Source organism: Etheostoma cragini, chromosome 13 (assembly GCF_013103735.1).
Source record: "Etheostoma cragini isolate CJK2018 chromosome 13, CSU_Ecrag_1.0, whole genome shotgun sequence".
NCBI lineage: Eukaryota > Metazoa > Chordata > Actinopteri > Perciformes > Percidae > Etheostoma > Etheostoma cragini.
Genome location: NC_048419.1, coordinates 12,085,383 through 12,110,205, shown reverse-complemented (window position 1 = coordinate 12,110,205; position 24,823 = coordinate 12,085,383). Strand labels below are relative to the sequence as shown.

Below are 24,823 nucleotides of genomic sequence, written 5' to 3'. Positions count from 1 at the left end.
GAATGGACACTGATGACACCTGATACATGTCCTTGTCCTCTCAGACGGCATCCAACGCCTGGGTAACACATACCCAGTAGTCCAACAAACTGCTAAAAAATCTGCTTGTCAATGTGGAAACCTCTCGTAAAATGAACAAACTATATTCTCATTTTGAACTGACTTGGATTTCACTGCTTGACACTGTGTGTATTAATGAAAGCTACGTGTTAGCAGAACCACTGACTCATGTGATTGCAAAACCTTTTATTCTCAGAACATTTAGTTGTAACAAAACTCATCAAAGACTCATGTCTTATGTACATTATTTAGGATGTTGCCATCAGATAATTAAGGCAAAACCCTCAACCTAAAATTCTCAGTTCAGTTGTTTTTCTGATGATTACAGACGCTTAAGTCAATCATTTTCAGTATCAACAAGTATACAAAAGTTACAAAACAAAATAAAAAAAACACCAATATCTCATTTCTCAAACATTGTAATCATTCATCCAGTCCATCCAAAGTTTAAAAAACATTGTGACCTCCATAACATCTGCATCTGTAGAAAACAGACCGCAGCCTATGTCCAGACTATGATATGTTCATGGGCGCTAAAGCTGAATACATCAGATCCCGTGTTTATGAAATGCCATAAAAAGAGAGAAACCTAGAGATACCATCATCTGAATTTGACTCAAACACGTGGAATACAGTCAGCGTGCACAAAGTCACCCTCCAGTTTACAGTCAGCGGAGCAACTCCAGGGTTTTTGTTTTAATAACAACCCATACTCTTTTCTACAAATTCTCATCATTGTCAAAAATGTAACAATGTACAAAGTAATTAAAATAAATGGTACACATTAATTAAAGTTCTTCTGTGGGTAAATACTATCAATTGAGTTTGCGATGTATATTTAAATCAGAAAAAGGAATTTCTTTTTAAATATTAGTTTTAAAAAATCACCTTGACATCAGCTTATTACAGCGCCGGTAACCACATACAGTATATACGTTTCAAGTTTACTTCATATCATGTGTATGTTAATAAAGGAATAAATAAACACATCATCTGCAAGATCAAATGCATGGCTGTTAGAACTGTTTCATTTAACAGTTACACTGTCGGTTCTTCAGTTACATTATATGTGAACTTTCACTACACACTTCTTACTCAGAGCGCATATTAGTGGATACATTTTATTTAGACATTAATATTCATGTGAAGAGGTCACAATCTCATATACAAACTCTGGCTGTTGATAGGTCATTAAATTCAATTAATCGAAGTATACATCAGACCATGGTCTACACACACATAAGATGTGTTTATTTTCCATCACTTTCTTCCGATTCTTCAACAAGTGAGAGTGCCATGGCAGAATCCATTATATCAAAATACTGTAGAACCATAAAAAATATGAAGTCCCTGAATTGACACAAGCAAGTTGGGACAAAAACTTTGTCCAGTTATTGTGACAGGTTTTTTTCTTCTTTTTTTTTTTTTTGAGAGAAACATATTTAAAGAATTTATCTTTATGAATTAGACCCAAAAAAATAAATTAAGGTCCACTTAATTGCCTTTTTGGATACATTTGAACCACATCTCATGGTCTTCCTCAGTGGATGGAGCTTGCATAATGAGATATCTCCATGACAACTGAATACACTCCATCCTCTGAGAAAGACTGAGAGATAAAAAAGAAAGAAATAAAAAAACTAAAAATCCGTAGTTGTAGCCCTAGATCTCAGTCAAGCTGAAATGGCTTCCTCAACTCTTTCTATAATACTTCAGGATGTTTACAAAAGCCCTCATCCTTCAAGAAATGCTTTAATCATAGCAAACTGCTATGCTATGATTTCCATTAGGCTATCATTTCATGCTCCTTTCAGTTATCTTGCACACTGTATATATTTACACACAGCCTGTCCCATTGTCAGTCACTCAATCTGTCTGTGGCTCCTGCTGTCGAATATCATCGACCTCCTCTGCGGCTGGTAGAAGCAGCTGGTTGACGTTTCCAGCCTCTGTCCACTTTTTGGAATAGTCATTTTGTTTTGAAGGGCGATCCCCTCCGGCGTCCTAAAATTCTCCGTCATCTCTTTAGAAAAGACGTTCACTGCTGATGTGTCGTTCAAGCTCTTGATGGAAGAAAGGAGCCTGCTGTCGTCTCCTGGCGGAGGATAGTCCATGATGGGAAAAGGAGGGCTAAGCAGGATGAGACTTTGAGGTCTCTGCCTGTTCCTAAAGGACGGCCTCTGTAGAAGGTTCCCTCTGTTAGGTCTGGGGCAATCTACAAACATTTCCAGACTTGGTGGGTGTCTCCTTGTGATGACCGGTAGCTCTGGAGAAGATGTTGTCTTCACAGACTCAGCAACAAGTGGGTGTTTTTGGTGTTCATTAGCAGGCTCTTTATTCTCCAGCTCCTCTTTTAGCTCTGACAACATCGGAGGAGGTGCCACATTGCCTCTCTCTGCACACATTTTAGGATGTTCCTTTTCCTTTTCCTTCGCCGTTTCAAAATCCTTCTCATGTCTCAAGGGAGGTATCTGACTGTACTGCACCTTCGGAGGGACGACGGGCACCGCTTTGGCCTGGCACGTTTTTATCATGAAGGCTGTTCTCACTGATGAAACGCTGACTGGGGCTGAATTTCGACGAAGAGGCGCCTGCCGATCGCTCAGAAACAACTCCAATTCCGAGGGCAGCCTGGAGTTTACAGATTCAGAGGAGGTCAGTAATCCTCTCTGACAAGAGGAAAACTCTGATGAATTACGATTCTGCTGATTAGAAATGTCTCTGATGCATCGCTGCCCCAGGTCTAAATTAAGTGAATATGGTCTGTGTTTAGAAAAACAATTTTCCTCTCTTTTCTCTGCCTCATAAGACATCTGTCTGTACAACGTCTGAGATGACACTGTATTCTTCTGTTTCATTGTGCTGCATTTTGCTGTGTGAGGTTGTGTTGTGTTACCGCTGTTCACACTGATCCCTGATGGCAAATACATCCATTGCATTTCTGGTTTGCTGCTGGTAGTCTGAGGGATGTTTCCTGAGGAGTGTACAGTGCTCTTAATGAGAGACGGTTTGTTTTTATCAACTGAAAGAGATGAAATCGGAGTTTCCCCGCGAGAGCCAAAAGGTGATAGCTGGTTAAACAACTCCTCCACGTCAGGTGAGTGGAGAGGACTGGTAACCCACTGCTTGTTGGAGCTAAAATCCTCCCAGGGTTCCACCAAGTCCAGCTCCTCCGAGTTTCCTCCACATCCTTCATTGTTGTCGAGGTTTGGCAGCTCCAATGTGCGATTCTTCTCCTCCAAACACACTGACAGTCTCTGAAAAACCTCCACCTCCGGAATCACATTCTTCATTGCTCCATCACAGGAGACGTTTTTGTCTCCTTGAGGAACTTTGAATTTCTCATCTTTTTTGTTGGTATCCTCGGTTCCTGAGAAGCCTTCAACATTTGGAGTACGCCCTATCGTCAAATGATTCATTACTGTATCTAAACACGTTTCTTTGAAAGGAAATTGACCCGTTTTGGTGTCATCTTTGTTTGAGGGTGTGCTTTTTAGATGCAGCTTCTCGTCTTTCTCATCCACGGTGTCAGCAGCGCGGGTCTTTTCTGTGTCTTTGTGAAGAGAAGATGAGATGTCAGACTCTGAAGGCTTATTCTTTGCAGAGTCCGATCCAGTGGTGAGTACATGACCGGTCAGAGAGGTATTTGAAGAATGCTCCCTAAATAACAACGACAGAGACGGAGAGCTGCGGCTTCGTTTTGACTTTACATCCATCGTTAACCTCATGCCCTCGCAGGGACTCTTTGTGCCGAAAACCGGTTTAAAGGTGTCATCCAGCGGGTCAATTTCAGGTTCAGTTATCTTCAGTTCTTGGGGGAGGTCAGACCACAGCTCTTTTCCAGTAGAAGATCCCTTGTCCTGAGAAAGTATAAATACAGAACGGATTAAATGCAACCAAAATGATTCCACTATTTGTTTATAAACCAAACAGAATCACTCCTATGTGCTGGTTGGAGTAGTTTTAGTCTGTTTAAAACATAAACTTAGTTTGATTATGAAATCAGAAAATTTAAGCCCTACTGAAAGATAGCATCTGATATTATGCTCAGATGGAAGCAAACCCTATCTACAAGATTTACCAGTTGCATAATAATCTGCTGGTTGTGTCCTTCTTTCCCAGGAGATGGCGCTGCGTCTTTGACTTTTCTTGCAGTTGCAGGGGACGTTGGTTCCAGTTTTGAAGTATTCATCCCTTCTTGCACAATTTCTTTGCTTGCATCTAAATACAAAAAATGAGTAATTTATCATGACACACTAGCACACATATTTGACTTTAATATGTAACATAACAAGCCATTTTAAAATGGGATAAATTGAGATGTCCTTACCCTTTGGCGGGACTCTGAAAGTCGTCCCCTCTTTGTTTTTCTTCTCGGTTCCTTCCTGCTTCTTGGGTTCCAGTTGGGGGAAAGTGTTGCTCTTTCCACTGTTGCTGCTCTGCTCTGAGCTCTCTCTGCAGGGTTTTAGAGTAGCTGCTTTATCCTTGGCGTGCCCCCTGCATGGCGTGCTGTTAGAGCTGATAACGGCCGACACGCGCAGCGGTACAGACACAGCAAAAGGCTCAGATATGTTGACGGCTCTGCGCTGATGCCTTGGTGAGGACTCCAGTGGGAAGAAGTTTCCCGGGAAGGAGGGCCTAGCAGAGCTGTTGTAGGAGGAGCCTGAGTACAACATCCTCCTATTTTTCGGAGAGGTGGGCTTGTAGCCTTTGAGGTCATCACCTTTGAACACCTTCAGTTGCTCTGGCAGGGATTTTTGAGGGGGTGCAGAGGCACCTGGTAACCCCCTTTGGTCCATGCTAGAACTCCAGCCACCTGTTGCCCCGTCACCTCTCGTCCCTTTAAACTCCCAGTTTTGGTCCTGTTCACTCAGGTCATAGAGCGAGTCAGATCCCAGTGTTCTGGATTTTACATCCGGAGAGAAAACGCTGCTGGATCCACCAGCTGGACTGCTGTTTCCTGTTCTGTCATCATCTGTGTGGTAAAATAAGCATTAGACTATCACACGTTAATTTAACTGTCTTTAAATCAAAGAGTCTAAGATTTAGCCCCACCTGTTGATAAGGAGCACAAGGACTCCATGCTCCTGGATGGGCGAAGAGCTGCTTTTTCTGTCAAAAGAACAATATTATCACACTTTAACAAAATATTTCAAGTTTCTGGAGGCTGCAAAAAATAAAAAAATAAACACATCTTGAAATTTGAATAAAAAATGTGTAGATTTCGTTAAGATTGTTAGCTACTTGTTAACTCTCCTGTTGGACACTTTACCTGTCCCTTGTGCTCTGATTAACACACTGCCGTTCCGGCTCAGTTTTCCCTTCGAGTCCACAGACCGTCCCAGGTTGAAGATGGACTTCCATTTCTTTGATTTTCCAGAGAACTTTCTCCTAACAGACAAACCGAGATGATTAGGCACAGTGCTATCCCACAGCGTGTTCGGATAGTATTGCATACATAGTAAATACAGTAATCGTGCATGCATCAAACACTCAGTGAACTGAATCCAAATCAGTCATACTTGCTGTCTGATATGTCAATGACGGTGTGGTAGAGCGTGGAAGTGCTGGTATTAGGCAGACTGTTCTCCCGCTGACGTTCTTTATGCACAGGATGGTTTGGACTTAAAGATCGAGCCTGGGCTTCTTCCAGGCTCATCAGTTTCATCGGCCCACACTGGCCACTGATCGGGAGCGTGGCATACTTCTCAGCACACTTCAAACTCGGTCCTGGAGAAGTATATTAAGTCAGTGTTTGTCTGTGGAGAATTAGAAAATCCTTTGCAAATATCTCACAAAAGAGTCTGTTTAAATTTTTGGATTGTGGTACCTTCTTTGGGTTTGATTTGCACAGAATCACTGAAGATCTCCTCTGTGTGGTTTAAAATAAACTCAACCACTGACTGTTGTATCCGCACCTCCTGGAAAGCCATGTCTCCATTACTACATGACGCCTCAATGTCTTTAGATCTTTCAAAATAAGAGATGAAAATGAGAAATCTTTCTTTTTTTTCTAATTTGTAATGTATGCACATTTTCCAAAAACGGCTGCAGAAATCCATGACTGCATGAATACTTTGAAGTCAAAGCAGCAAAAAAGTAACGTTTCTTTTTTATACAGAAAAGTATCACATCATGTCCTATCTTTGCAAGTTTCTTTTAAATGGATCAAGTGTTTCAGGCACCTAAAAAATCTGTGAAGCTAACTCACCTTAATAGATTTGGAGCCCAAACCAGGGCCAGGTTACGTGTGTGCATGTTTGTCTGGGAGCTTAAGGTGGCAAGGTGGGCCAAGTGCTTAGTAAGGTACTCCAGAGTCCTGTGGAGAGTTGACGGACACGTCTTGTCACATTTATACAACATCATGTAAAACCTGGCAACCAAGACTGTCAATTGTACAATTGTCTTTACTGCTGAGAGAAAAAAGGGCTGAAGTTCACCTGAAGTGAGGAGTTGGCAGTTCTTTGATGACCCCCTGAATGTGTAGAAGTCTCTCATGATCCCCCTGGACCAAGACTGTTTCCTGCATGTAAAACAGACAGATGTCCATGTCAGAAACATTGTATGTTGAGGAACTGTAGGCTCAAGCTAGATCTCACACTGCATGGCCCTGCAGGCTTCCATCAAGTCTCCAAACCCAGTTATCATGAAGTCCAAGTGTAAACAAATGTAAACAGACATGCAGGAACGCGTGCAGTCAAACTAATGTGATTTAGGCCCAAACAGCTGAGCAAGTTAGCTGCATTTGTCACATGTGAGTTCATCAACATATGTAGTTGTTAAAATGTGCTCTTGCTCAGTCTTTTACCCTTATGTCGTATGACCTGAAGCTTGAAGATTAACTTCAAAATGACATTTATCAATCATTCAACATTATGTCAGATTTATCAGGCACATTAATTAAGCCCTCAATCAGATCCTGCTCAATGATCATGTTTTTTGGACAGAGAGAGAAACTGGGATTTTGTAGGTTTTTATATTACACCATGTGAGGAATGCCTTTTCCTAAAACTATGGAGAACTGGACTTTTCAGGCACAAGCAGCACAAGATGTAAGAATGCCAAGGTATGCTAATGGCTCGTCAAGGTACACAGAAAACTACAGCGAAAGCATTAACGAGGTCTTCCAGTTTGGTTTTCCTTCTTTCCTGCTCCGCTCTCTTTCACAGCCTTCTTCTTCACAGCCAGAAAACACTTTGCTCTGGTACTAAATGTGGAGATTGTGTCACCCCAATTTTGGCCACACAGATCGCCAGCTCAATTTTGAACTGATTTCTGGAACTCATTATACTTTGAATGCTTTTGCTCATGCTTCATCACAAACCTTAAACTTCCCCCCGTGATCCAAAAGTGCCAGAAATGAAATGTTTTAACCTTCAAATCCAGCTGCGCAGTTATATAGTGCATCCAAACAAATTGTTATTTACCAGAAAGGCACTGGCAACAGGGCAGCCCACAAAAACACACACATCAAAAATAAAAACGATCATAATTCAGTCTCTTACAATCAGTTGTGTCATACAGTATATAGAGGGACATCTTTTTATGATTATTGGCAGCAAAACTACTTTTAATAACGAAGATGATGGATGATAATAAATCATACTTTGGTTTGATCCCGTACTACAGTATGTTCTTTGCTTACAGTGTAGTTGACATCTGCAAATGGTACTGTATTCTCCAGAGACGAAATGACAATAGCTGATCAACACTGATTCAGAGAGATGAGGTCACACTCATGAAAAATAATAATAAATAACGTCCTTATAGTGCTGACACAAATATACAGCGGGACCATGTGGAATAAATGCTACTCATTGATGTCTGGTGTTGGGGTTGCCATTCTGTCTGTCACTAATTGCCGTTTGTGAAGCATGAATCTGCCGTCAAATCACTTCTAGGCAACACAGGATTTTTTTTCCCCCACTTAAGCAAAACTGTAAATGTGTGTACTTACAGTGAATTTGCTGTATAGCTCATATGTGAGCAGAGGATTGGGTAGCTCCCTGAAGAACAGCTTACATAAGGAACCCACACAGTGGATGTCCTGGAGGTACACTTCCTTTGTAAGGTCAGGGCACGCCTCGGAGCAGAATTCCTGCCTAAACACACACACACAAACACACACACACACACACACACACACACACACACACACACACACACACACACACACACACACAGTTAGCTGAATGCTTTGATTGTTACCACCCCTGCTAACTACTGTTGCAGTATTTGGATTGTTAGATTGGAGTTGCCTTAACATTGTTGTGGCAAAAATGGTGATGTCTAATATGTTCTATGATGTGAGGTTTTTGATGCCTTATAAGCATTACTGTACATGTTGCATGAGTACCTGAGACGCTGGATATTTGAGGTGACCCCCGACAGTCTGTAGATCCCATCCACAATCCCATGCTCCTCAATAAACTCTGCGCATTTCTTCAGAACCTGAGGAACTGAAGTTAAGAAGTTATATTAGTCATATACTTTAAGTCATATTGGACTTCATGGTCACATTAAACCTTAAAAGCAGGAGAAGGAAACAACTGTATGTAATGTTTTAGTGGTAACAATGCACATAAGGTAGACTTCATGGTATAGGGTTTGTTCCACCAGGTCTGTTTTCTATTCCTTAGGGCTGCTGATTGTAGGTGGACTATGACAGGAAGTTAAAAATGGTTTGTTTGTTTCAGAGGAAGGTTGACACACCCAGTCCTTGTAGCTGGTATTACTTACGACATATCCTCTAATAGAAAACGGCTTTTGAAATGTTACCACTGACTTACACAGCTTTCTACCACAGTACATCACCTTATGTGCAGGCTGCATTTCTTAGAATAACTATTCTGAAAAGATGTAACTGTGGCTCAACAGCTAAGTCCCATACACTGATTCAGTATGACCACAACTTCCCTATAGCTAATGCTGAATCTAGCAATTGACTGAAATCAGCATAAAGTTGATTCTGAAGCTGAAAGCAACGAATTTTCGATTGCTTTCAGTATTAATGTTAATTAATCGCAACTCTTTGCAAATTAAGTGCAAACGTGCATGACAAAGAATACCGTTCAGTTGGAGCCAAAAGATTTTCATAGCATCTCACAAGGCCCAACAGATTGACTCTAAGCAGAGCGGGATATTAAATAGTAATGGGTATTAAATGTATTTTGAAATGTTACCACTGACTTACACAGCTTTCTAGCACAGTACATCACCTTATGTGCAGGCTGCATTTCTTAGAATAACTATTCTGAAAAGATGTAACTGTGGCTCAACAGCTAAGTCCCATACACTGATTCAGTATGACCACAACTTCCCTATAGCTAATGCTGAATCTAGCAATTGACTGAAATCAGCATAAAGTTGATTCTGAAGCTGAAAGCAACGAATTTTCGATTGCTTTCAGTATTAATGTTAATTAATCGCAACTCTTTGCAAATTAAGTGCAAACGTGCATGACAAAGAATACCGTTCAGTTGGAGCCAAAAGATTTTCATAGCATCTCACAAGGCCCAACAGATTGACTCTAAGCAGAGCGGGATATTAAATAGTAATGGGTATTAAATGTATTTGCTAAAAGCTACTTGATATGTAGATGTGGAAATCAGTAGTTAATATGACATATGACTGTCTTCACATAGATAAAGAATAATGTATTACAATAAAGTTTCTGTGTCATATGCTGCCATACATTTCTGAACCTTATGGTTGCATGAATGAACATTATTTTATTCCATGATGTCCCAATCGTTAGTCTTGTAGACTTTTAACAAAAACTACAATCTTGTTACCATGTCTCTTGGTGTTAAGTCCAAAATGTATCATCTTTCAAAGAAAATTCATCCTCCACAAAATGAAAGAATAATTGGTTTCATTTCTCACTGCAGACACCAAGAATCTGCTATTTACAGTCTCATCTAGTGACATGCCTGTGGTCAAATAAACTCTGGAGTCTTCATTTAGCATCTCTCAGTCTCTACACTGAGGGAAGATCTCTAAATGATCTATAGTTTGAACTGACTTTTCAGAAATAACTTATGAAACAAAGTTAAATCAATGCATGGTGGTGAAGAAAGTTAAATTCAGACTATGACTCAACACAGAGTCAACAGATGCACGTTCTTTGTTTCTGTAGCAACGTCAATGTTCCATTAAACATAAAAAATGTAGCTGCTGCACAGTGGTTGGTGGTACAAAAACCCTTAACAGCCCTGCCGTGTTCCTTTTGGTCAGGTTTTAGCAACATACTTTATGGTAACGTTGTATGTTGACTTTAAAGGTTTAGGGCCAGATTAAGTAAAAAGTGAAGCTTAAGTTTGTGTATTTCTTCTTCCAGATGACTCATGTTTGGGTATCAGCAGATTTGGAGTTGCTTTTCTGTTTTACAATGTCAACACAAACTACATGTTAACAAGTTAACATAATCACGATTGCTTTTTTCTGTTTGAGACAGGAGCTGGGAGTTGCATGCCCCTTTATGTCCAACGCAGAATTTGTGGTGAGCACTCCCTATTGTTAATTTTAATTTGAGATTTTTCAATGTTAATCTTACAAACTCTAAGGATTAAGAGTGTTTTCTCTTTTCAGAGACTTCTCTCACAATTAACAAGAGATTGCGACGATATCAGCGTGCAACTTTGCATTGTTGTTGTTTGTACAGGTTGGGTAGTAACGTGCTGGGTTTTTTGGGATCTATATTTCAACATGTAGGCATCAGGTACACTTTAATACCCTGCTAACAGATTCATTTGGTTGCGGTCACGATATCTAAATTTAACATCTACTTTGTGTCTCTGTTAGTTTGTCGGGAGATTCCGGTTGTTTCCAAAAGAAGTATCAAAGTAATGCACTAACAATATAAAAACACAATATGTCTGCTGAACATCCATGACGGAAGGGTCAGACCCAAACCTCCTCCCTCACATCCTGCACTGAATGCTCCGCCTTCTACAGAGCATCCACTCTGTCAGGTCTTCCTCAAAGGTAACCTTAACACATCTATTCATACGCCTGTGCACGTGGGTTACTTGTCTTTTTTGACGTATCATGGTGCTCCAGAAAAAAAAGAAATCCCACATAATGGTTGTACCAAACAAACATACAGTATGATCAGAAAATAGGGATTATAATAACCTTCTCAAACAAACGACCACATATTTGAATATTTGAGGATGGATTTGGTTTCTCTTCTGTTTTTTAATGGACTCATTATTTTCTCTCATGCAAAGGCAGCAGCAACCCCAAGCCTTTTTGTGAGAAGCAAAACCAAAGGAACTTTAGTCACAGTAGGAACATTGACACAAAAAATGTAAGAGCCACACCCAAAGTCACAAATGACCATTTAATGCAGCCAATGTGTGAATGAATGGCCTTGCTACAGTAAATGAAACATGCATGTCCACGTTACCGTTCGTGTAATCTTTGAACAAACATGTATTTTGTTAAAAAATACACTTTTTTGGTCTTTTCTGTCTGTCTTTTACCACAGGATGTATGAAAACTGTTATATTAGCTATACTACTCTAGGAAATGACTAATAAACCTCAATTTCCATTATAAATGGTATCCTCTACCTATGAGTCAAGTAATAAATGAAGGACATTGTGTGTAGTTTGATCATAGCTGCTTGTAAAAAAGTGTTAGATTTCCAAGAAAGTTACAAAAAGTTTACCATCTTGTCCTGAATTCTGGAGATGTTCAATCAGGTCACAGCCGAACGCATTTTCACTTCCTTTCTTTTTGGACTTCTGCTTAGTCCCTTTATTCTTCATGTGGCTCCAGTTAGTAGTCCCGATGATTAACACAAACAGATCCTTGGACACACAGCGATCGATCCATATGACCCTGAGAGAGGTTGAGTTTGTAGGTCAAAAAAGCAGCCACATAGAAATCCCAGATATCAGCTCCCAAAACTCTGCATCCGCTCACATTCTGACTAACCACACTGGTTGAGGCTGAGAGCAGAAGTGACGTCACATTGTGAACTTTAAGTCCTTTTAGAGTGTGATAACTTGAAGTGATGATCATAGAAAAGGCATGGTGTGAGTGTTGCTTGGCTGGGACGTGGTAGCCTGCGGTTTTATCTCTGAAGGATTTGCAGAAACAGCATTAGAATCGGTTGGTTTCCTGTTGTTTTTTCACCCCCAGCCAGTCTCTCTCTCTGCTCCTTTTTTATCTCCTCCTCCTTTCCTTCATTCCACACACTCTCCCCTTTTCACTGGCTTCTCTGTAGCTGAGGAAGCATATCAAGAGAGGCAAATCCCCTCAGGAACATTAGTTTGTATTTTTTTATTTTAACTCCACATTGAGATTTTTCTAATATTTTTATGTTTACGAATGGACTCGTGGCAGTGGTGTGGCAGGGATTTTTGAGATGTTGAGACTGTGTAAAGGGGAGGGAAGTGAAGTGAGGGGAGGAGAACAGCTGACTTCTGTTTCTCTCCTGGTTGAGGAATTACTGACCTCCTTTATCCATTTTTTTTTTCACGTGCCCAAACTTGGGGCTAACGGGAAAGCTGCTCTCTGCCTTCCTGAATGCTCCCAATGTATACAATTTCCTGTGCTAAGAGCCCAGGCTCGAAAACAAAAACAGACGGGTTCTGAAGGAAGAGGGAAGTGGGAGGTGACTGAAGTGAGGGCCTGAAGGGCACAGATGGGAAATGGGGGAGGGAGGTGGGGGGGGGGGTTTGGGGTGAGGAGATGGACAACACACATGGTTCTTGTTACTAACTGCGTTCCATGTTTTCCTTTTTTTCTGGACTGGTAAGACAATAAATAAATGAATTAAATGTATAGCACTGATGTTAGTTCATCTAGTACTCTAAGTATCTTCGTTACTTTCTGTCTTGAGTAAATGTAATCCAATTACATCGCCACACTTCCTTGAGAAATATAACAACCTTCCTGGGTAGTGATGATATAGTTCTTATATTTGTAACAGTTTCACATGGATAATTACAGATCCTAAAACTTAGATTACATTAATCGAGGTCTGACATTTTACAGCTGTAAAATACAGAACTTTCCCTGAGTGATAATTTAAAACCTAACTACTAATTGCAGTATATCTGCTGGACCACTGACAAACCACCACTGACTACAGCGATTTACTGCACTGGAGATGTTTTTTAAAATTTGACGGAGAACTGAAGGCAGAAAAGTGCCTCTATGTTTGAATGGGATGACATCCCCACTGTCTAGTCTTACTAGCCTCAAAACTACAAAACAACTATGGTTTCCAAGTCACATTTCAGCTTTAAGAGCATATTTAGGCTTAGCATACAGTAATAAATTGGGAGCAGAGAGAACAAGCAGTAAAACAACACAGCCAAATGACCCCCTTCAAAGTTTATATGGCATACTTGTTTGCTTAGTGGCCTACTTACACATCCAGCAGAGAGACACACTGTGCGTACATTTCTTTTTATGTCTAAATCTCTGTTGTTGTTGTTGTGACAGGAGTTGGAGTTTACCAGAGTGAAAGTGCTGTTTTCTGTTACTTTTTTTGGCACTGATTTGAATGGTTTAATAAACCGGTTAACGTGAGAACGTTACTCGTCTCTGAATCGCAGTGGAAACCATGTGTACACAGAACTGTGAAGGAATTGATCGCCGAATTTACACAGCGCACTTGACACGAGTTTATCTTTAGCCAAGAAAACACGTTCAAGACAAGTTGAAGGGTAGACACGTGAATCTGTCATTACAAATGTCTACATTATTTTGACCTTGTGTGAAAGTATGAATATTGTGCGAGAATGTGGGCATGTGTTTCTAGCTGTGTTTCTAGCTGTGTGTGGTGTATTTGGCTTTCTGTGTGACTCTAAATATGAGCCACTGTATGAGATATATATTAAAATATCTTTGTAGCAGCTCATTTGGCAATGGCTTGAATGTAACGGAAGTTCAATATCCAAAAGGTTTTTTTGCATGTTTTCTTTGAGGAAAAAAGTTTGGACATTAGGCACTGCATCCATCCGCTCTACTTTCTTATTCCTAGTCAAGATAATTGGGGAGCCTCTCCCATGCAATGGCTCAGTTCACCTGACCCGCATGACTTTGAACCTTGGGAGAAAAGTGGAGTACCATGGAGTTATTTCCACCCTGAGGAAACGTGAATTCCACACAGAAGGGTCCATGGAGCGGTTTGCTGTACAGAGGTACCACTGAGGTGCCTTGAAATACAGCAATGAAATAATTTGACGGTCATGGATGATTTTAATTGTAAAAAATAGTTTCATCTTTTAAGAACATCCAAGTCATACAAGTTTAAAGCACAGATATATTGCTTTTTTTTCACTCATGCCACTGGTGACTTCCTAAACAGGAACAATTAATTACACATTGTAGGCACCACTGGTAGTTTAACATATTAGGACTATTTTGAAGAGTAGATCATAATGTTCTGACTTGCAGAGTTGATACTGTTGTGCTTGAATGTCACATGTGATCTGGATGACTGGGCTTGGCCTTAACAAGACAAAGCTTTCTTTCTGCACCATAGGAAGAGGACATGACATCATTTTGTCCATACAAAGCCTCAGACATCCCGCTCTTTCTTGGCACTGATTTAGAAAAAAAAAAAAAAAAGGTCTATGCTCAGAAGACATTTCATTGTATCTATAACAAGGGGTAATTTTATTACTTTTTAGTACATGCGCTTCATGTTCTCAGAGGGATGCAATGCTGTGGAATTTCTGCAGCATTATTTAGCTTCTGCTAAATACCAGAGTAAGAATTCCCAACATTTTCCTGATGTGTAAAATTGTGTTGATTTGAAAAAAATCCAATTGTAAAAGGGATTTCACTTTCCCTCAGCGGTAGCCAATTCATGTTTGGGATGTCATGGTCTATATTCACACTCAGTTTCTCTCCTCTCGTCAACAATACTAAACTGCTTTTTACGGGACGACGAGGAGCCGGATAACAATCGCACAACAATGGGCAACATTCATTAAAAGCAGGAATTTTATGTATTCAGTCATTTTTTACTTTTTGTATGTCAAATTGTTTAAGGGAAAAATGTTTTAGTTTGTCATTTATGTATTTTTTATTTCAAAAATGTGCTTTCTTTAGCTTATATATGGTCTATGGATCATGCTTGTGCTGTGGGTGACATCTTCCCACATTTAAAACAATAGACCTAATTGGGCTGTTATTTAGTTATCATGATGAATTCAGGCTACTGCTGTGCAAATTGCCTAGCAATAAAAGCAACCTTTCCATAGTCAACAAGGACAAGAGACCTCAGTCAAGATGATTTTTCTAATACTGGATAGTGTGCTCTCATGCCCTCCACTGGTCATATATGTTCTGCAGGCTGTTGCCACATTGGTGCCCATTATATGTATTACACTGTACCATCATACAGTAACATTAATTCCATATAATATTAATACAATGCTATTATTTATGGTACTTTAAATGAGCACAGAGAAGCTTTTTAGAGGGTTTTATTTTATCCTGTAAACTATCCTCAGGAAGGTGTATCTAAGGTGTACATACGTGTATATGTGTGTATAAATACATATTTACATACACATATACATACACATATACATATATAAATACATTTACATACACATATACATATATAAATACATATACATACACATATACAGTACATACACATATACATATATATAAATACATACACATATAAAAATACATATATACATATACATACATGCATACACACATACTTTGCAGGCTTTCCTACTTACAAAGCATGTAGAGGTCTTTAATTTGATCAAAGGCACACTTAAACTGTGAGAGACAGAATCTATTACAAAATTCCAGAAAATCCCATTGTATGATGTTTAAATAATTCATTTGAATTTTATTGTATGACATAAGTATTTGATCACCTACCAACCAGTAAGAATTCCGAGTCTCACAGACCTGTTCATGCGTATTATTTATAAATATATGTCTATATAGGCCAAATATTTGGACACACCTTCTCATTCCATGCATTTCCTTTATTTTGTTGACCATTTCCATTGTAGATTATCACTGAAGGCATCTCGACTATGAATGAACACATGTGGAATTATGTACTTAACAAAAAAGTGTGAAATAACTGAAAACATGTCTTATATTCTAGTTTCTTCAAAGTAACCACCCTTTGCTTTTCACAGCCGACAGCCCTATTGGACCACTGTTAGAATACATATTATGGCAAGAACCAATCATCTAAGTAAAGAGAAACGAGTGGCCATCATTAAGAAATGAAGGTCAGTCGGTCCAAAAAATTGCGAAATCTTTGAATGTGTCCCCAAGTGCAGTCGCAAAAACCCATCAGGCGCTACAACGAAACTGGCTCACATGAGGATCGCTCCAGGAAAGGAAGACCAAGAGTCACCTCTGCTGCGGAGTATAAGTTCATCTGAGTCACCAGCCTCAGAAATCACAAGTTAACAGCAGCTCAGATTAGAGACCAGATGAATACCATCCGGTTTGCATTTAGTTGGACCATCATTTATTTTTCAAAAGGACAATAACCCCAAACACACCTCCAGGTTGACCAAGAAGGAGAGTGATGGAGTGTTGCGCTTCCACAGTCACCGGACCTGTTAAGATGGTTTGGGGTGAGCTTGACTGGAGAGTGAAGGCAAAAGGGCAACAAGTGCTGAGCATTCTGGGAACTCCTTCAAGACTGTTGGGAAACCATTTCAGGTGACTACCCCTTGAAGCTCATCAAGAGAATACCAAGTAAAGCAGTAATCAGAGCATAGCATGTCTACTTTGAAGAAACAAGTATTAGACATGTTTTCAGTTATTTCACACTTTTTTGTTAAGTACATAATTCCACATGTGTTCATTCATAGTTTTGATGCCTTCAGTGACAACCTACAATATAAATAGTAATGAAAATAAAGGAAACGCACAAACTTTTGCCCTGTATTGTGTATCACACACACACACACACACACACACACACACAAACCAGAAATGTAGTGCCAAAACTTTAGATTCTGGCCCTTGAACACAAAACCACGACAATTTATAAGAAAAATACTATTTATTGTGTTTTCAAGCGATAATAATCACATTAAATTTGAAATGCATAATCTCCTCTGCCATGAGCTGGGTTATCCCATAAGAAACAAATATAACATGACAAAGCCTTCCAAAATAAACAAACAAACTTTCAAAACAAAGTAAATGACACCCTCTGCATCATTTTATACAATGATTCATATTAAGTACAAATAAAAAAAATTCAGTAGAATGTTTGATGCTACAATTTTCAAAGTTTTACAAAAAACCACACAATTTTCTTTGTTGATTATTTTTACAAAGTCTTCTAGTTGTAGTTTAACAACATTTTTACATGTAAAGGTTTTCTACCCAGAGTAGAAAAACAGCCCCTAAAACATTCATTTGTTTGAGCTGTGACCATTAATTGGATGGTCAACAACCAGAAAACATGTACTCTACTACATGTACTCTAGAAAACATATATGTACTCTACAACAACCATTCAAGAGCTTTATAAAGGGCTACAGCATACTGCAGATTTAGTTCATCAACAATTTGACATTTAGAGCAACCTGTAGTTATTATGACGCTTTAGTCTAATTACGAATATTAAAATATAAAGAGGAATGGCTCAAATAAACAATAACCAGATTTGTCATTGTAGTTAGTTTGCTGGTCAAATAAAGAAAGAAAAAACAATTAGCGTTTAGAGTAACATACCAGCAGCTATCCTACCCTTAAAGCGTAACTTTAGCCAAAATGCAACCAAGAGTGTTTTTGTAAATGTACCCGAGTCAAACTTTAGTTTAAAAGCATAATTAGGACGGAAGCACCACTTTTAAGTTTTACTGTATTATCGTTTTTCAGTCAAATGGTCTTTTGAATGGTAATGCTATGGGCTATGATAGCATCAAAATCAAAATTTTTAACACGCTAAGAAGGCACAACATGAAACTTTGCTCAAAGTATCACCAGAGGCTCTACACATTAACACAAGCATTACAATCATTGTTTGTGTACACAGAGTTTATTAAAAAGAAAGGTTTTGAAAGACTTACTTTAGCAGTTGTTGTTCCTGGGTGCTACTATCTCCGAATGCAAGGTACCAGGGAGGAGAGTAAAGATGGATAGCTCCTAAAGCTTAGCTCCATATAAATGCACGGATAATTTGTTTTGTTGTGAAAAACAATACTGACCATGTAATTGAAAAAAGAGCCTCATATGTGAATGACATTTCCTCCTATGGAACCGTTCATTCGCATTCGGAGATCAACACTTTTTGACTGGTGAGATAGTAGCGCCCGGAAACAACAACTGCTTAAGTGAGTCGTTCAAAACCTTTTTTTAGTAGACTGTGTACACAAACAATGTTCTTAATGTTATAGACCCTCTGGTGATACTTTGAGGTAAGCCTTCTTAGTGTTTTAAAAATAGTGCTTTTGATGCTATCATAGATATGTGGCCCTTCTCAAACCAAAGTTTGACATGGGTACAGTCAAAAAAAAAACTAAGTTGTATTTTGCCGAGAGTTACGCTTTAAAATATAAATTAAGTAAAACAAAATAATTTTTTAGAATAAATTTGATATGAGTATCTGAATGCAGATTCTTCTAGACTGGCATTTCTTCACATATGATAACAGAAGAAGTTATATTGATTGGTATCAAAAGACTACCATTATGCTAAATATGTTAAGGTAACAAATAAGAATCCACCAACCATTAATTCTGTTTACAACCAAGAAATGTAAGGCCATATATCCTAATAGCGGAAAAAGGAACTTCTAATAGTTGACCAATATCAATATGATAGATTTTCACAGTAACATATTTCAATTGAATGTCCATTGATATGATCAGCCGTACAAATATTATTATTATTATTGCTTTCTCTTCAGTTGTTCTACCTTCTACACACAAGGTTCCTCTGTCATGTGCTGTATAGTCTATATCCTTGACGTTCCACTTCCAGGATTGCACCATTGCCGCCGGAAAGTCCGCCGGATTTCACTCATTTAGGCCGGATATCCGTTGCCTTGGGCTTCCTTTGTGTTGCCATTTTGAACTCTGGTCGATTTATGGAGACTATGGTTAACCTTTTCTCATATCTCTGTCGGGTAAATCCAGACAGATAGCGAGACTATCTGTCCATTCTGAGTTTTCTGTTGCACGACTAAAACAACTTTTAAACGTACAAATGTTATGCCGAAACAAGTTCCTTTCAAGCCTATTTTGCTGCTCCACTGCGGCTTTTCTCCGGTACCATATAACGTAGGCCAAATAATGAGGCATACCGGTATGCATACGTTTGTCAAAGTCTGGCAGCTAGATGTCAGCAAATTCTTTATTTGACCAAGGCCCATCATTAATTGAAAGATAAAACTGATTAATTTTAGTTACAGACTGGTCACAATATGAAGAAATTAAGGCAGGACGTATGCAAAAATGTGCAAATATGTAGTTGTCAGCTTAACGTAAGTCTAATATGTAAACTAATGAAAGCAATGTGCATTCGTGTGCTTAAAAAGGTGTCTTGTACACACCATGTAGTAGCTTTCTGCACTCAATGGACTGAACATACCATATAAAATATTTTGTAGTCACAGCAGGGCTTACAGTTCATCTCAACTCTATGGCTTACCAATGTCCACAGTAACATTCACATAAAGAGGGAGCCTCTCTACTGACATAGTCTTATATGAGCAGCTGTTCAGTCCATCCTTTCTCCATACCTGCTGTGTTCGTCCTAACAACCTCATCCTGGGAAACAAAAAAAAAAGAATTATGCAAGAGATTACATTGGCAGAATCTGGATGCATACATTTAATCAACCAATAATGTGCTAACACATAATTCCTGTCTCTGCATTTACTGACCGGTCTTTGTTTATTTCATTGCCACTGTCCCGTTTGTGAAACACCATGGTGTAGCGAGCTACATCAGCGGGTGGCCGCAAAATCTTCATTTTCTGCAGCTCAACTCTGCGCGAGACAGCAGACCCACATGTATCACTGAATCAACTGAGGAATATACTAAATCTGCTCCAGATGTGATCAAAAGAAACACTCGATACGGTTTTCACTTGCTTCTCACCTGATGCGAAGGTCATCATCTTCTCCACCCCAACCCCAGTAAGTGTTTGAGAATCCATTCACTTGAAGGAACTGCTCTCGGGTCATTGCTGTGACTCCTCCAAAGTAGCCTTTGTACCGCAGCCTGAGCGTTGAAGAATATGAAAAACAGAGCTTTAACGATAAAGTCAGGCCTGAGGATTGTGTTGTTTATTCACAAGGGTAATATACTGTAAAGTGCAACTGCTGACTCATGACTTACAGTAAGTTTACTCCAAGTCATATACTTACTTGTATCCTGTGGCATTCCGGCCAACCACCAAGTGTTTGGGCTGCTTGTCACAGACATACAAGTTGTGATCGTTTTCAGGAACCAGGTCCACATCATGGAAGATGAAGCACTCCCAACTGTAGTCCTTCAGTGCCTCCAAATACCCGACATTGAGTAACTTGGCTCGGTTAAAAGTTGCATCACCAGCCTTTAAAAAAAAACACAATCAAAATGACAATCAGCTATTGTATGTACAGTTCAAAGTTCAGTGAAGAACATCTATTGAAGAATAGATGTACTGCTGCAGAGTCGAGGGTCACCTACCAAACAGCCGCAGCTCAGAAAATGATTCAACGCTGCTTATGTGAGCCAGTTAATTAATAACTTTCATTGTAGCAGTGCTGTAATTACATACAGACTATTATAGGCAAATAGACTGCTTAGCAGGTACATTTAAAAGGAGTTTAATGTGATTTATTCTGGTTGATTTTCACAAGTAACCACCGTGAAAACTAGACACTACCTCAGTATAGAACCACACGATCACATAGGAACCACATTAAAACACATTTCATACAAAAACTAATAATCTATTCTGGATGAATATTTTACTTTACACACAGGTCCAAACACTGCATTCAAATTCTAAGATAATTTAACCAGTGCTTCTGACACTATTTAACACATTGGTATAGCCTTCTGCCTTGGAGTTACTGATAATGATCCTTACTTTTTTAGAGTACTAAGAACATTATTTGGTGGCAGACGATTTTCCTTTCCTTTGTGAAACTGTTTTGCCTCACTATTTCCTAGTTATTCAGCTACACAGTTTTTTTGTGCACCCCAACATGAGTGGTTGCTTTCGTAAACTCTTTAAAGACGACTACGGACTGAAACGGATGTCAGTTATTTAGAGTGTAAACAAGTGAGCATAATGTGGAGCCTGAATACCTGCTGGATGACATAAATGGCGTAGTGTAGCTGCTGCCTCTGCAGAAAGGGGTGCAGGTGGTGCAACAGGTAGAGGAGGTGTCTCTCTCGGCTGCGATGAGGGATGAGGATCGCTACACTCTGCCTCGCTGTACAGTCTGGGGGCGTGTACTCTCCTTCAGTCACTCCTTTGTTGTCACTCACCACATCCTTCAGTTTCAGAGAGGCTTCAAAGGAAAGCTTCAGAGCTCCCTCTGTTGAAGTTCACAAATTCAAACAGAAATCTGAGTGATCATTCTGTTATTTGATTAACAACACAATAACTGTCACATTTTCTAACTATTTAATTTGCTACCTTTTTGAAACCTATACAGGACAAACGACGTGTGGCAGATACAAACGCAATTCACAAGTGTTTTAAGATTATAATGCTGATAAACACTAGGGGGCTGATAAATACTGGGGCTTTAAAAACATGTACTTACAAATCAAAATCACAGCACAATCAACCATTACATTAGTTTTGAGAAACTAACCACTCTGCTGTAGTCACTCCGGTTCAAGGTGACATCGCAGATTAATGATTGGCACTAACCCTCGTCTGGTTCGCTAAACACATTAGCAGTTAAGTTATCTACTCTACCGTTCTGTTTGTATGCTGTCACGTAGTCAGCGTGAAAGTAAAGAACTTACAGAAAAAAAAAGAAGAAAAAAAACACCAAACAAATCATCACAATTTAGCAAGAGGGCACCATAAGAATCATATACAGAGTAAGTTGGTCACCTCTTTAAACTGCACTTTCATGTACTTACGTAGCAATGGTGACTCCTGAGGGCATTCTACTTTCGGGGGTGGAGTTTTTAAGAGATTTGTTGCCTCCGTCCAAGTGTTGACTTTAACCCTCAGAGTGTCTTCTTTGATAAGAGTTTGTGGTGTGGCGGAGAAAAACCGACCAGATTTTACTGTTTCGCCTGAAAAAGTTGCGATCCATGCAAGGACCGAGAGCAAAAGAAGGAGCAGTACAAAATATTTCCCCCTCCTCGAAATCTTGCAAAGAGGCGAAAAGAAGCCCATGGCTGTGTAACTGCGCTGATATGAAACAGTTGTTGCGACTGTGGGTGCTATCAGTTAGTAAGATATGTCCACCCTGCAGGACATTTTAGCTAAATTACTGACAGCCACAGTTCCACTAACCAGTCATCCCATGGCGATGAAACATGCTGCTGAACTAAACAGTGAGTCAGGTATATGATCACTGTAAAGTAAGGAAAAGTTATTGGTGAAAGTCCATCGCTGAATCCTCAAAATCCACTTCCAGGAGGGGAGGCCAAAACTTCCTCGGTTCTCTGGAGATTGATGTTGAGAGAAGATATGTTACTGCCAAGAACAGGCATCATTTTTGCAAAAAAAACAATCTACACCCTGACAGGGCAGGTTCTAGTTTTTAAGAGGTAGCTACATTATTTTCCACACAACAAAAAACACCTGAGGAGATCTTAATTCCTGTTTTCTTTACTATTTACTAACATTATTTCTAATGTTAAAAAAATTGTTATACATCTATTATGCGGCTTGACCTTTTGACCTAACCATGTCAAAACACTTCTGGCGAACTCAGCTAACAGCCCTAAATTGACTAGTCACCTCTATTCTTTCATGTGTCACATGATAGCAATAGTTCATGCATGATAACTTTGCTTTTAGAAAAAACTGTACATTGCCTGCCCTCTTAATTACAGTGGTGCATCAGTGTGTTAAACTTGATATGTTTTTTTTTTTTATGATTTCTCTTTTTGATAAATAAAATGTTACGTGTGTGTCATTTTGTTCCTCAGGTCAGTCCCTAGGCTCTTTTTAGCATCATAGTGTCTTGACTTTGTATGTCATTTGCAAGATTAACATTTAAGTGCACTTCTCTATTGATTGTCGATACAAAACTGACTATGTTGCAATATAAGAGACACATGTGAAATCGTGTAAATTGTGTTATGTGTCGGACAGTTAGCTGAGTGTTCTCCACAAGTGTTTTAACGTGGGTAGGTCAAAAGGTCAAGTTGCATAATAGATTTTTCGAAAATGTCGAACATCCAACGTGCGATATAAAACCAACTTTACCACGGTGGTAATATACACCTGATTTGTTCTGTTCACCGGAAAAAGTTTAGTATCACGTTGCAAACCCTCGCCTTTCTCCAGACTTTTACTATTAATCTATCAACTTGCCAACGCTTGTTAAACTATCGAGTCATATTTCGATCACTTGTTTTGTTCCATCAGCAGTTCAAACCGAGATATTCAGTTAACAATAATACAACACAATCTAAGTTATTGGCCAGGCATTTCTACACTTTAGCAAATACAACAAATACATCATAATCACAAGATATCAATATAATTAAGCAAGGTTAGAAAACTGAGAAATGTAACCACCATGAGCACGTAACATTGATACTGATAGATATATAGATAGATAGACAGATAGATAGATAGGCTACATAAATAGATAGATAGATAGATAGATAGATAGTATTCACCCAGAAGGAAATTAAGGTGTCCAATAGCTTATATACAACATACACATAGGCACACAGACATATGACACATCAACGCACACATGCTACTAAATTACAAAGAAAGATAACAATGGCGTGCTCTTACAGTAAAGTTTGACAGTAGTATGTTTAAAGGAGCGATGTGTTAAAGATGCAACGGTATCATAATGCAAGAGATTAAGTGCAAATTCTTTTTCTATTTAAGTACAACAGGTAATATATCAGAGATAAAATAAGCATTACAGCCAATTCCTACAACTTTAGCAATTTTTGCTTTTTTCCCATTACGATTGACAGCGACAGGCTAACATTGGCTAGCTCTGAGCAACACCATGATATCTTGGTAACATTAACGTTAGCGTTATTCACGTAAAGACTAACGCATGACTCTTTAAATCGCTGACAGCTCCGCCTGATTACTGGTTTCAACAACTGGCTGCAGCTGTGTCCAGATGAGCTCTATGTGCAGAGTTAGCGTAGCGGTTTGCTAGCTGAAGAATGCGGGTAGAGTTACGACAAAGTGCTGGAAAAGTTACATTTGAGCATTTGGCTTACAGTCGCACAGCGTCAAACCCAAACAAATGATGGCCTTTTTTCAGTGAAAACCAAGCGAGTACTTTCCTTTCCCGATTTTAGAGATAAGAGTGGTTTGGCCATCTTACCTAGCTTACCCAGACACAAATGTTGACGTCACAGGAGCAAACTACACCACTGTATCATACAAACATAAAATAACACAATACTTCTGATGGCTGTATTTCACAATAAAAGCTTTGACACTGAACTGCGGGAAAAAGGCATGCGCACTATATAAGAGAAAACGGTTTTAAGTAAAAGGAATTTCTTCCCATCAAGTCGCAAGTGTGTATCCAATTCATTATGCTGACAACTATGGTATGACATCCTCAAAATAATCTTCAAAAGGTTTTCAGAAATGTGTGACTTATTCAGCA

At 39.2% G+C, this 24,823-nt stretch overlaps 2 protein-coding genes across 3 annotated transcripts; both read right to left on the bottom strand.

Annotated features, from left to right (window-relative positions):
* Positions 1-229: 229 nt before the first annotated feature.
* arhgap31 (Rho GTPase activating protein 31) lies at positions 230-12,419 on the bottom strand. Of its 2 annotated transcripts, none has more exons than XM_034890940.1 (12): positions 11,735-12,419; positions 8,417-8,519; positions 8,018-8,162; positions 6,501-6,583; positions 6,272-6,379; positions 5,891-6,030; positions 5,583-5,790; positions 5,333-5,451; positions 5,116-5,172; positions 4,391-5,035; positions 4,133-4,281; positions 230-3,920 (listed from the first exon to the last, which is right to left on the bottom strand). In XM_034890940.1, exons 1-12 carry the CDS (start codon positions 11,832-11,834, stop codon positions 1,923-1,925), a joined length of 3,855 nt encoding a protein of 1,284 aa, XP_034746831.1. In that variant the 5' UTR covers positions 11,835-12,419; the 3' UTR covers positions 230-1,922. The 2 variants fall into 2 exon arrangements, with proteins under 2 accessions (XP_034746831.1, XP_034746832.1); XM_034890941.1 differs by having other exon boundaries at positions 4,142-4,281; positions 11,735-12,418.
* A 6,954-nt stretch (positions 12,420-19,373) lies between these two features.
* On the bottom strand, positions 19,374-24,560 carry b4galt4 (UDP-Gal:betaGlcNAc beta 1,4- galactosyltransferase, polypeptide 4). Its single transcript, XM_034890954.1, has 7 exons — positions 24,533-24,560; positions 22,131-22,664; positions 21,339-21,571; positions 20,408-20,595; positions 20,139-20,261; positions 19,922-20,026; positions 19,374-19,805 (listed from the first exon to the last, which is right to left on the bottom strand). Exons 2-7 carry the CDS (start codon positions 22,390-22,392, stop codon positions 19,676-19,678), a joined length of 1,041 nt encoding a protein of 346 aa, XP_034746845.1. The 5' UTR covers positions 22,393-22,664; positions 24,533-24,560; the 3' UTR covers positions 19,374-19,675.
* Between the last annotated feature and the right edge of the window lie 263 nt (positions 24,561-24,823).